General features: G+C 48.6%; 1 protein-coding gene across 1 annotated transcript; it reads left to right on the top strand.

The window, feature by feature from the left end:
• Positions 1-333: 333 nt before the first annotated feature.
• ERLEC1 (endoplasmic reticulum lectin 1) lies at positions 334-8909 on the top strand. The gene is made up of 13 exons (XM_018077609.2): positions 334-459; positions 552-632; positions 1114-1191; positions 1307-1370; positions 3010-3050; positions 4833-5056; positions 6492-6621; positions 6952-7113; positions 7409-7468; positions 7711-7835; positions 8170-8247; positions 8425-8500; positions 8648-8909. Exons 1-13 carry the CDS (start codon positions 397-399, stop codon positions 8717-8719), a joined length of 1254 nt encoding a protein of 417 aa, XP_017933098.2. The 5' UTR covers positions 334-396; the 3' UTR covers positions 8720-8909.
• The last annotated feature ends 3458 nt before the right edge of the window (positions 8910-12367 follow it).

Genomic DNA, 12367 nt, shown 5'->3' with positions numbered 1-12367 from the left:
CTGGGGCTGGGGGGTAAAAGGAAGGTCTTTATAAGAACCGTACAGGGAAATAGGGAAGCGGGAGTAACAAGGATGTGGAGGAGAAGTGGGATCTGGGGGACAGGGGGGATGTGGAGGAGAAGTGGGATCTGGGGCATGGTGGGGATGTGGGTGGAGGTGAAGGATCGAAGCAAAGTGGACAGAAAGCAACCCCCAGCCAGTTTTAACCACCAATTAATTATAGCCTTGTGCTATAATTAATGCCCAGGAAATACTCTGGAATCAGCAGCACCCAGTCAGTGGTTCAGGGGTATTTCTGACCAGTAGCATTCAGAAAACCCACCTGGCTGATGCAAAGGTTGGTCGTTTCCACAGCCCACGACTGGTGTCCTGTACAAAGAGGACAATTACATCATCATGACCACTGTGGATAAAGAGAAATACAAGTGTATCCTGCCACTGATAGCCAGTGGCAACGAGGTGAGTCCAGCAGAGTTACTTTGAAATTATAAAGGGGAGATGAGCCTTTATCGTGTCATTTTTAACGTCACAAAATATCCCTTCTGTTCCAGGAAGAAGAAAAGGACTATAAAGGCCCTACTCCAGGGGAACTGCTGGAACCTCTCTTTAAGCAAAGCAGCTGTTCCTATAGAGTATGTTACTTCTGTGTTGGTATTAAATGCTAATTAAAAGGCTGTGTGTAGTCCAGTCCGTGTCAAGGTTTGGGTAGTAAATCAAGTACTAGTTCAGTTTGAAATAAGGTCTCTGCACCTTTATATCTTAATATTGCAGATAAAATTCTGTATGATCGAAGGCATCAGGATTCAGAGAAATTGTGTTGCTACTGTAGCAATTGGAAAACGTGGATTTTACTGACAATTTTACCTATTTATTTATTTATTTTCCCTTTGTTTTATCTGTGTGAGAGTCAAGGAAGCTTTGCCTGGTGTGGTTCTTTGGAACATCACTGAAATGTTTGGGGAGCACTGAGAGCCCTCACTGTGCTCTTGTTTTTGAGGGTGCCCCCAGCATGCCCACACAGTTGCTTGGGTTGCAAGCCCAGATTTTTTGGGGGGTTTTGTGGTGTGTAAATATATCTAAATGTAATTTTTTAAAATGTATTTCAATTTTAAGATTGAGTCTTACTGGACTTACGAGGTCTGCCATGGCAAACACATCCGTCAGTACCACGAGGAGAAGGAAACGGGGCAGGTGGGCTGCTCACGACCCCTTCCCCCTTGGCTCAACTCCTCCAGAAGGCTGGAATTCCTTCAAAAAGCAGGGAGAAACAGTCACTGACACCTGTTTTACCTTCTTCTGATTGCAGAAAATAAACATCCAGGAGTACTATCTGGGGAATATGATGATGAAGAACCCGTTATCAGAAGCAGGTGTGTCTCAGATTATTATATTTTGCTGATGGTAATGAATTGTGTGGTTTTTAATTATTCCTGGCTGAGAAATACAACTGTAAAAAACTGATTCCCCCCAGTGCAATAGAGTAGAATTTTGTAGATTGCTTGGGTTGTTTTCCCAAATAAATAGTTTTCAGTTAATTCTTTTTGGCACCTTTCCTTGCATCCATCCTGTCAGTTTTGCTGTGCTAATTCATCAGCTGCGTTAATCTGCAATAATTAGTGCCAGGGAAAGAAAACAGAGGATTTAAGACATGGAATCAGTGTATGACAGCCCAGTCTTTGGCAATACACCCTTTTATTTGGGGGGGGAGAAGTGTTTGTTTCAGACTGTGAGCAGAGGGCAGAGCACGTAGCACACTTTGGGATCTGCAATAATTAGTGCCAGGGAAAGAAAACAGAGGATTTGAGACACGGAATCAGTGTATGACAGCCCAGTTTTTGGCAATACACCCTTTTATTTGGGGGGGGAGAAGTGTTTGTTTCAGACTGTGAGCAGAGGGCAGAGCACGTAGCACACTTTGGGCTCTGCTGCTTCCTAACACAACAGAATCTGCAAACCCAAACACTTACCTTTGCTGGTAGATTTGATCCTTGAACAGTTTGGGAGTCTTTTTTTTTTAGGGAACCTGGCGCAGATCTTCAGAAATACTCAAGTGCCTAAGGTGGGACTCAGGTGGAAATCGAGTCGCTGAGCTCCAAACTCAAAGAGCAGTTTAGAGGAACTGATTTTCAGAGCACTTTTTGCCTGTAAAATAGTCCAAAGAAGTCTTAAAAAGCCAGAGACTAAGCATTCATTCATCAGGGTTGATGGAAAGAATAGAAAAAAACATCCTCTAGGTTGGGGTTAGTGTTTAATTCTAGGCTGGTATGTAACAGGTGGGCCTGTTTTCCTGTCCCAGCGTTTTCCTAAAAGTGATTAACTGAACACTGCAGTCTTTTGGAGGGGGTTTAGTGCTATTAATCCCATTCCTGGATCCCTGCCTGCAGCCCTCAGTTAGGTCTTAGTCCTGGAAAAAACAGGGCCTGAGAAATGCACTGTTTGGCATTTCTGTGGGAGTGAGTCACAGGGATCACTGGCGGTGCCTCGTTCTCTGGGGTGCTGCTGCACAGAACACAAGATGTGTCATTCAGGTCACAGTTTTGTGGGGCTGGGTGCTGAAATGATGTGACATGATGCTTCAGGTTGTCTCAGCTGAGTCCTTCAGGCTGCTGTCCCTCTGCCCTTCCTGCTGAGGTGGCAGATTGTGTCCCTTCCCTGCTTCCTGTGCAGCAGCTCACGCTCCTCCCCAAGCACCTGCCTGTTCCCTGTCCAGTTCCCTCCCTTCCCAAACAGGAGCAGCAGCAGTGACGTGTTTTGCAGCCCTGCCTGTGGTGTGAGGGCTGAATTAGGCCTGTCCTACCAACCCCAAATTGTTTTAAGACTGTGCTGACTTGTATTTTGCTCTGGACCCCAGATCACTGGTTGTCTCTTTTCTTTCCTCTTTTGCACCTGCAAGTGGCTCTTGGCAGTGCACAAAGTACCAGCAAATACACAAACCAGATAAGCTTCTCTGTATATAATTTCATTTTACTTCAAGTGCACAGACTTACCTCGTTCTTAATTATTCCCCAGATCAAGAAGAGAAGGAAAATTCCAAAGAAGGTGCAAAAGAGGCAAGTGAAAAATATCTGTTTTAACTTTTCCCATCAATAGTGGAGGCAATTTATACAGGATCATAGAGTCCCAGAAGGGTTTGGGTTGGAAGGGACCTTAAAGATGATCCAGTTCCACCCCCTGCCATGGGCAGGGACACCTTCCACCAGCCCAGGTTGCTCCAACCTGGCCTTGGACACTTCCAGGGATCCAGGGGCAGCCACAGCTTCTCTGGGCAACCTGTGCCAGGGTCTTCCCACCCTCACAGGGAAGGATTTCTTCCCAATATCCAATCTAATGATGAAATGATGTAATTAGTCCCTTCCCAAAATGAGTATCAAGAAATGAAACTCTGTTCCTGAGCTGCACTTTTCTCACTTTTAATGATCAGTCCCAGCTCAGAAATTTAATTTAGTCTTGCTACTTAAATCTTGCCCTTCTACTTATTTACAGTATTCTCATCTTAAATAAGATGAATTCTGTGCTCTCCTTAACCACATGACCACAGACAGTTATTTTCCCAGCCACATTAGAAGTTTCCATCCCCTTAATGACACTTCCATAGACTTTAGGTAGGGAGAAACACTTAACAAAGCACAAAATCCCGAAGAGATTGAGTTGCTGACCCATCCCATAAAACTCTTCCCTTTCCCACTTGTTTAGGCCCCAAAATTCAATTTGAGTTTCCAGGTTTACATCAAAACAATGGAAGTACCTGAAGCATGTTGGAGTTGGGAATTAGCAGGAGCAGGTTTGACCTCATTGCCAGTTATCCTTCATTTTCCTGCTGAAATGAAGGTTTTGTGTCCGTGTCCTTTATAATAACCCAGATATTATAAAGGAGTGGCTGTGCAGTGATCTCAGCAATATCCAGGCCTGAGGAGCATTTTGGAGGTCACTGAGGGGGCAGAACGTGGCCTATTTTAATGGCAGTGGTAGCTGTGCCTCTTGGAAAGTCAAGAAAAGCAGGTGTTTTGTAGTGTAGCTGCTTTTTTTTTTCAGTTTCAGAGGAAATTTAAGAATGTTACTGCCTTGTTTTCTTTTTTTTTTGAGGGGGGGGACAGTATTTATGAGCACTTGCAGTGTCTGGATTTCAGCCTATAAAGAATTTAGGCGTGGAATCTCTAGCCAGGAAAGGGCATGTTCACCCTTTAACCTTGTGAATGTCTTACTGCTTCACTCAGGGAACAGTTTTTGGGAGGGTCAGTGGCCTGTGACAGTGGGATGTGGCTTAAAAGCCAGAGCAGGTGAGGGACAGAAAGGTCTTGGATCCTCGGAGTGTCCCGACCCCAGAAGGCACCTCTGTGTTTTAGCCCAGAGCCCCATTTGTTGTGCACTGAAAACCTGCAGTAGCTCAAGCAGCACAGGTGGGAAAAGGTCAGTTTTGTGGGTTCTGGCATAAGCAGAATTTTGGGAACCCAAGAACCCCAGCTGCTTCCAAGACAGGAGCCAGGAGAGGGACTTTACCACTTTAGGGAGTTCATTTCTTGAAGAGGAAGCTGGATAGAACACAAAGGAACAAACCCAAAGAGAGCTGACCTACAGGTGTGAAAAAGTGGAATTACTTTGTACGTACCTTAAACGTTGTCAGTCCGAGCCACAGGCGGGGTGGGATCCTCTGGATAAGGAGCAGCCCGGGCTGGGAATGCCGAGAGGGGCGGTGCAGGTGCCGGGGTGACTTCTCGGGGGTGGCTTTGGCTGCTGAAACACCCGAGCAGCTCCACAGGTCTGGTTTCACCCCGGCGGTGGTGGTGGGTTCCAGAAGAGTGGGAGGGGCTTTCCCTTTGCTCTCCCCCGCGCAGATCCCCACGAAGAACATCGAGGGGCAGATGACGCCCTACTACCCGGTGGAGCTGGGCAACGGCACGCCCTGCAGCCTGCGGCAGAACCGGCCCCGCTCCAGCACCCTCATGTACATCTGCCACCCCGAGGCCAAGCACGAGATCCTCTCCGTGGCCGAGGTCACCACCTGCGAGTACGAGGTGGTGATTCTGACCCCGCTGCTGTGCAGCCACCCCAAGTACAGGTAGGGTGCCACGGGGCGGACACCCCGCTGCGGGGTCTGGGGCACCTTGGTTCACCGTGAAGTTGCACCACGTTTGCACTTCGTGGGCACCCGCAGGGATTGATCCCAGGTGGGAAGCAGGACTTGAGTTTCAACAGGCACCGTGAAAACACAGGATCACGGAATCAGCCAGGTTGGAAAAGACCTCCCAGATCATCCAGTCCAACCCTTGCTCCAACCCCGCCGTGGTTCCCAGCCCGTGGCACTGATGCCACATCCAGTCTCATCTTAAAAACCTTCAGGGATGGAGAATCCACCCCCTGCCTGGGCAGCCCATTCCAATGGCTGATCACCCTCTCTGTAAAGAATTTCTTCCCAATATCCAACTTAAACCTCCCCTGGCACAGCTTGAGACCAAAATGGGCACTAAAGGCAGATTAAGAACACTTCTTTTAGCTTGTTACTTCAAGGTCTTGAGGGATCATCTTCATGGTGTTTGAAGACTGCAGATACCACACGTGTACATAGGCTTTTAAAATCTCTACAAAACCAGAAAAATGGTCTGCAGCTATAACCTTAACGTTGATTTTAGTTCCTCACAACATGAGGAGCTCTCTGGAAGCCATTTTCGTGTGGAGAATTCACAATTTCGATGTTATTCGCCAAAAATCAAGTGTAGGGTTCTTTTTTCCTCCCCTTCCCTGAGCTGTACCTGTGCATCTGAGGGATCCCTTAGTCTCAGCCGTGCCTTTTTGGACCTTCCAAGGGGCGTAAAGAGAGGTGCAAAGGGAATAATATGACATACAGACACGGCAGGATAATGGACAGGATTCCTGGCTTTACACAGATGTTGGAACAGGGGAGTATTTAATCCCTGTTCTGAAACAGGCCACCAAGTCTGAAGGCAAAACCCTGCACTGTGCATTTTATAAACACTTGGCAGCTGGAGTAACTAAGTTAAAGGTTAAATGTTCAGTGTCTATAATAAATTTTCTCCTGTAGATGAGCTTGCACATACTCTGTTATCTGTTTACTTTGGGAGTCTTTTAAGCCTCTGTATCAGCAGCAAAATAAATAGAAAGTGCCCAGGCCAGTGGTTCTGTCGCTTGGTAAGAATAAAATGCAGAGCTGCTGCCTCCTTCCAAAGGGAAGGCATGGAAAGCTTCCTGGCCACCACCAGGAAACACTTCAAATAAACCTGCAGGATCAACATTCCCCACCTCAGTCAACAAGGAAGGGTGGGGGTGGCAGGCTGGGAATGCTGCTCAGTGGCACCACAGGGATCACAGCCCACTGTTTTAAGCGCAGTGCAGTTTTTTCCTGCTGTGTGTTCCCCCAAGCAGCCCCTCAGCCCCCAGGGCTTTCCCCCTGCGCTGCCTGGGCAGAAGTAGCTGCACTCAGGAGCTCCCAGCTCTGCTGAGGTGAAGGTGTGACACGTTCCTACCTTGTTGGGCAGGTTCAGGGCTTCCCCCGTCAACGACATCTTCTGCCAGTCTCTGCCGGGATCCCCACTGAAACCCCACAACCTGGAACAGCTGGAGAAACAGCAGGAGATGCTGAAGACGCCTTTCAGGAGGGTCAAGGAGGTAGGATTTGTTTTCATTTTAAAACAGAAAAAATATTTTCCATGTTTAACACGTTCCGTAGGGTGGTGTCAGCCTTTCAAACAGCCTTTAAGCTTTGAGACCATCTGTAACTCACCTGATCTGGAAGGGAAACAAAGCAAGTCAGTTTGGGCTACTAATATAAAGTTTTTGTAGCCTTTTTTAGCCTTCAGGTCACAAATGTTTGAAGGTTTGGACTGGAATTTTCTTTCAGCTAAAACTGACCGAAACGGCCAGCTGGGCTCAGCGTTCAGTAATTTATCTGATTTATAAGACTTTGCAGGGGATTTAACTGCAGCCTTTAAATTTCAGGAAGAAATGCCTTCAACAAAAGAAGAGAAGTTCTCTTCCATTCACAAGCCTGTGGCTGTTGGAAGCCACCAGCTGTTAACAGTGGGGACAACCCACATCTCCAAACTGACTGATGAGCAGCTCATCAAGGAATTCCTTAGTGGCTCCTACTGCTTCCACGGGGTGAGGAACAAGGCTACATGGAATAAATAGCTACTCCTTACCTGCACATCCTGCTTTATGTGTTTGCTTAGTTTTCACCTTTAACCTCTCTGTTGAAATTCGATTTATTTGAGCAGCGAAATGAGAGTAGGTAATGAGAATCTCACTCTGTTAATTGATACATACGGAGTTTTACAGCTCAAATTTAGGGCTTAGGGTCTGGAGGGGAAGGCACGGGGTTGTTTTGGGGTGTTCTGGTTGTTTTAGGGGTTCTGGTGGTTGTGTTTTTTAATGCTGAGGTTGTACCTCTCCCCAGGGTGTTGGCTGGTGGAAATACGAGTTCTGCTACGGCAAATACGTTCATCAGTACCACGAGGTGTGTTTAAATAGTTCTGGTGGTTCTCTATGTTTTACTTATTTTACTTTTGTAGTGCATTTGACAGATGGCTGGGGGAGGTTAGAGGATCTGGAGGTGTCTACCTTTTAATTTTATAGTGCATTTAATAGATGGTCGTGGGGGTCGGAGAATCTGCCTCCTTTTCCTGGGCTCAAGAAGCCGGATTTCAGAAAGTAAAACCCTCTGTACACTGTGTCATTACCAGCCTTTCATTTTTTAAGGACAAGGAAAGTGGCAGGACCTCCGTGGTCGTGGGTACCTGGAGCAAGGAGGAGCACGTGGAGTGGTCGAGGAAGAACGCGGCCAGAACCTTCTACCTGCGAGAGGATGGCACCCAGACCGTCAGGTACAGACACTGCTGCTGCCACCCCTGGCACGGGAGAGCCCTGGGAATACTCACCTGATTAACAGATACAACAAACTGTCAAGAGCAGCCTGTTAAGGTTTATCCCCCCCCCCCAAATCCATATCAAAAATAAGTAATTCAGCACTCGGGAGATGGTGCAGAATAAAACCTTCCACTACTGAACAACCCTTTGCTCCTGCAATACAACCTGTTGCTGTTTGTGTATTAAATACTTGCTGAATAGTGAGGTGGTGGCTCACACCACTTACCTGCCTGCTTATAAAAGGTTGTGTTGAATACTTCCAAACTCTCCCGTTCTGATCTTTCCTGGCAGGATGGTGTCTCATTTCTATGGAAATGGAGATGTTTGTGACTTGACAGACAAGCCAAGGCAGGTGACTGTGAAGTTGAAGTAAGTGAACTGATGTTCTGTGTGTGTTTCCTGGGTCAGAGGGGGAAGCTGCTGCTGTTGTCACGGAGCTCCGAAGGCAGTGATTGTTAACTTAGTAAAAATGCTGCAGATAGCAGTGAAACTCATTGTTTTGTGCTTCTCACACCCCAAACATCCCAATTTCTCCTCTGTTTTCAGATGTAAAGAATCTGATTCCCCTCACGCTGTGACCATTTACATGTTAGAGCCTCATTCATGCCAATACATCCTGGGGGTAGGTAAAGACACACCTGAGATCAGCTGCCGAGGTCTCAGGTGTATGTTTAAGGTGGCCCCTTCCTTCCTTCCTTCCAGTGGCTCTTCCCAAGATTCCTGCAGTGCTGAGTTCGTGGTCTCTGATGTTCTGGTGTCTCTGTTGCAGGTGGAGTCTCCAGTCATCTGTAAAATCCTGGATACAGCAGATGAATACGGGCTCCTCTCCGTGCCCAGCTGAGGACAGCGAAGCCCCCTCCATGAGCCAAATCCCGACATTTCCCACGGGAACAGCCACCTGTGTGAGCTGACAAAGGCCTCACCAGCACAGCTCTAAGCTGAGGGACTCGTGAACCACTTTGTGTATAACTATGTGTATATAAGAGCTTATGGATAAACTTTTAATGATTAAAACCCTGTCTTGCACTTCCTGCCTGGCTCGTGTGTGACACGTTCCACCAGCAGCACCCCTGAGGTACAAACTACCCACTGGAAACAGGCACAGTGATAACTGAAGCTTCAAGTGAGGAGCCCAGCTGCCACCAGAAGGAAAAGCTGAAGCCAACCCTTCCTGCTCAGGAACCACACCACCACCCGTGGTTTTTCTACTGCAGCAGCATTACCTCTTTGTTTGACTGTTGGCAACTGTGTTTTCACTGTACCTTACACCCCTCTCTTCAGCTGCTGTTCCTTCTCCCAGCCTGGGCTGCTTCCCAGGACATTCTGTTTATTTACTTATTTATATTTAACACTGGAGGGTTCATCTCCATATAATTATTCTGCTGAACACCCTCCCTGCCATCGGGTCTAGTTCCCTGGAGCGTGTCTGCCTCCCAAAGGAGACTTGGGAAGTTTTACTCTGCTGGCACTAGAAATTCCCAGAATCTGGAGGGGAGGGGGGGATCTGAAGTTAGAAATAGGTGGAACAAGTTTGTAATGGCCAACACTCAGAGCCTTGAGTATTTGAGGTGTAGCAACAGTGTGTGGTTGTTGTGTTGGTCACTTCCGTGTGCCCACCACGGTTCCTGTTTTGTGGAGCCCTTGTGCAAGGCACAGGAATTCCTGGCTGTGGGGCGGAAATGTGCCAGCCCTGTGCCATGTGACTGGTCAGGTGCTGCCCAAAATAACCCTCCTGAACTGCTGGACTGTTGCAGCACATGCCTTTCAGAGTCTCATCAAGCAGAAAACCCAAACAGCAGCAGCAGCAGCAGCATGACTTGACATTTAAAGTGACAGTCACTCTCCTTGCTCATATCAAGGTGTCAGAGGGAACTGGAAAAGGGGAAGAGTCTTCCACACAGATTTCATTCCCCACCCCCCCGGAAGAGAGTCTGCCCATATTTCCCCACCACAACCCTCTTGCAAAGCATTCACTAGATGAGCAAAAAGTGGCCCGGGTTTTAATCCAGGAGCTTTTAGAAAGAGGAGATGTTAAAACCAGTGTTGCCCACACTTCAGATCCTTACCTTAGTTTCCCTCGAGTTCTTTTCCTCCCCTGAACAGTCACAGCTGGACCCATCTCATCAGGCATCTGGTCCTGCCTGTGGGAGGTGTCACTGCCCCAGGCCATGCAGCCAAAGTACAGTAAGGAAAGGTTAAAACATGTTTTCCCTCATGCTGCCTTTACAAGGGGCTGGGTGAATCCCCTTGTTACAGCTCTGGATCCGTGGGATCCCTTTGAGATAGCTGTATTTTGAATCAAGGCTGCCCTGTAGCTCCTTGGCTGCTCTTGGGAAAACCTGGACAGGCACAGCCCTGCCCCAGCATCCCTTGGGCTGAGTCATGGAAAGGGAAGGGAACCCCCGACACCCTAAACCGTCCTGCCCACCCCTCACTTGTGATCAGCCCAGAGGACAGGCCAAGAACAGTCATCCTGCAGAATGTCCAGAATTCCCCTCACGGAAGGGGGGGGGGAAGCACAGGCCTGACTCAGCAGCCACAGCACCTGGTGACCCCCAGCACCAGCTTGTGCCACTGCCTGAGCAAGCACAGGGTTGCCAAACCCGTGCTGTTTGTGTCCCTCAGCCTCTACTTCCCCCTGCACAGGAACCCCTTCCTGCTCACAGCTATTCCTGCCTGGCATCCGGGCTACAGAAGGAACAGGAACATGCTTTGTTCCCCTTCTCCCCTCCCTCCCCAGCCAACAGTCGAGGTGGGAGTGAGGGAAGGAGGCAGGACCCCCACAAAAACCCCACAGGGCACAGCAGACCAAGAGTTGCTACTGCTACAAGTAAATTCCAATAGAATTCTACGTTTTCACACATTTGAATCTAAAAGAAATGGACTTGAGAGCAACCTGCTGCCCCGAGCCTCTCCCAGACGAGCCTTGAGGTGCAGGAACATGTCAAGGCCAAAACTGGGGGGAAAACAAGGTTCTTGGGTACGCAGAAAGCTCCCAGAACTGGAGGGCTGCAGTTTCTGGGCTGCCCTGTTCAGGTTTGTGCCTGAGGGGTCCTGCAGGTTTGCTCCCATACCTTTGGGAGGTAGAGCTGTTCCATGCAGACGAGTGCATTTCCTGGCCATAAATACCTAAGATTTTCATCCAACACACAAATCTAAGCCCACCTTCATAAGAGAAGCTCCTGTGACGTCTGGTCTCCTGAGGCTGGTGCTGATCCTCTCTGGGTTTGAGCAGCTCCTCTGCAGGTTCAGCTCTGCTCGCTTAAATCACCTTTCCAGCACACAAAACCCCATCCCCTGCAGAGAGAGAGCGAGAACAAGTGGCAGACAACCTGTTTTGGGAGTGAAATCTCTTTGCTTCATCACCCTGCCATGGTCCTGCTCTTGGCCACACAGCATAGACTTTCTCACTCACAGACCTTTCTGGTGTCTTTTCTTCCTCCACAGTCCCCAAAAGAAGAGGTTGCTTAAAAAAAAAAAAAGAATAAACGAATACACAAAGGATGGGTTGGATGAGTTAAGGACAGAATAATTCCAGCGCAGTGTGTTGTAGAATAACTGTGCTTGCACCAAAAAAGAGTCTTTTTCACTTTGTCCCTTCCAGCCATGATTTCCTCTGGAATTTTGCTGGGCTCTGTGCTAGGACGTGGCTGCTCCACCTTCCCAAAGGGAAGCACAGCCCAAGGTTCTCTGGCAGCACTGCTGTATTTAGATGGAGAATTGTCTGACTATGGGGGCTCACTCCATGCTGAGAACAGGAGATAAAATCTCCCCTGACATATTCTGACTGCTCTCAATCTCCTGTGTCTCTCACCAAAGCAGACAGGGACCTGTCTGCAGAACTGATGACTGCAGGGCAATTCCCAGAACCTGTCCCAGCAGGAAAGTGCCTGGTCGGACCAGACAGACAGCACGAACCACCTCGGATTTTCCAGCCCCCAGGACAGGGCAGGGGAGCCTTCAGTGTTTCCAGTTTCCAGTCACACCAGTGACCAGCTGCAAAAGAGTGGGAAAAAAAGTTGTAAGTGATATACAGACAAGTTCTGATCCCCAGTAGAAGCTTGAGGTAATAATTGAGAGCAGGGTCCTTACCCAGTGGGTGTCCCTGTGGGCCACAGACCGACCCCAGAAGGTGCAGTGGCATCTGGGACCCCCCTCCCCACCTGAGCTGTATTTATATTGTATTCTCTGAGGGGGGCAAAGGTAAAGTTACAGCGGGTGTCACATCATGCTCAGGTGGAGCTCCAGTGGCTTTGGTCATTAGCATGGGGCAGTGGCAAAAGTAACCCGAGTTTTTGAGCTAATGAAGCGAAGTTCAGCTTGGTGCAGCTCAGGTCCCACAAGCTGTGTTGCTTTGGATGGAGCACGACCACAGCACCGCTGTGCTGTTCCATGTCTTCCACTCCAAGCTCCCTCGGCATTCCTGCTCCCGAGGTGCACAGACAGCCCGTCCCTGGCGAACTGCGGCCAACCCACCCGCTCCTTCCAG

This window comes from Manacus vitellinus, unplaced genomic scaffold, assembly GCF_001715985.3.
Source record: "Manacus vitellinus isolate BGI_N305 unplaced genomic scaffold, ASM171598v3 scaffold_38_pilon, whole genome shotgun sequence".
NCBI classification, from domain to species: Eukaryota; Metazoa; Chordata; class Aves; order Passeriformes; family Pipridae; genus Manacus; species Manacus vitellinus.
The sequence above is the reverse complement of the archived record's forward strand: the minus strand, read 5'-3'. Positions and strand labels throughout refer to the sequence as shown.

Excerpts from the sequence above, each read along its gene's own strand:
- ERLEC1 (XM_018077609.2), top strand. The coding sequence starts at position 397 with ATGACCACTGTGGATAAAGAGAAATACAAGTGTATCCTGCCACTGATA. Across the intron at positions 460-551 it reads TGATAGCCAGTGGCAACGAG|GAAGAAGAAAAGGACTATAA; the intron begins GTGAGTCCAGCA and ends CTTCTGTTCCAG. Across the intron at positions 633-1,113 it reads AAAGCAGCTGTTCCTATAGA|ATTGAGTCTTACTGGACTTA; the intron begins GTATGTTACTTC and ends TTCAATTTTAAG.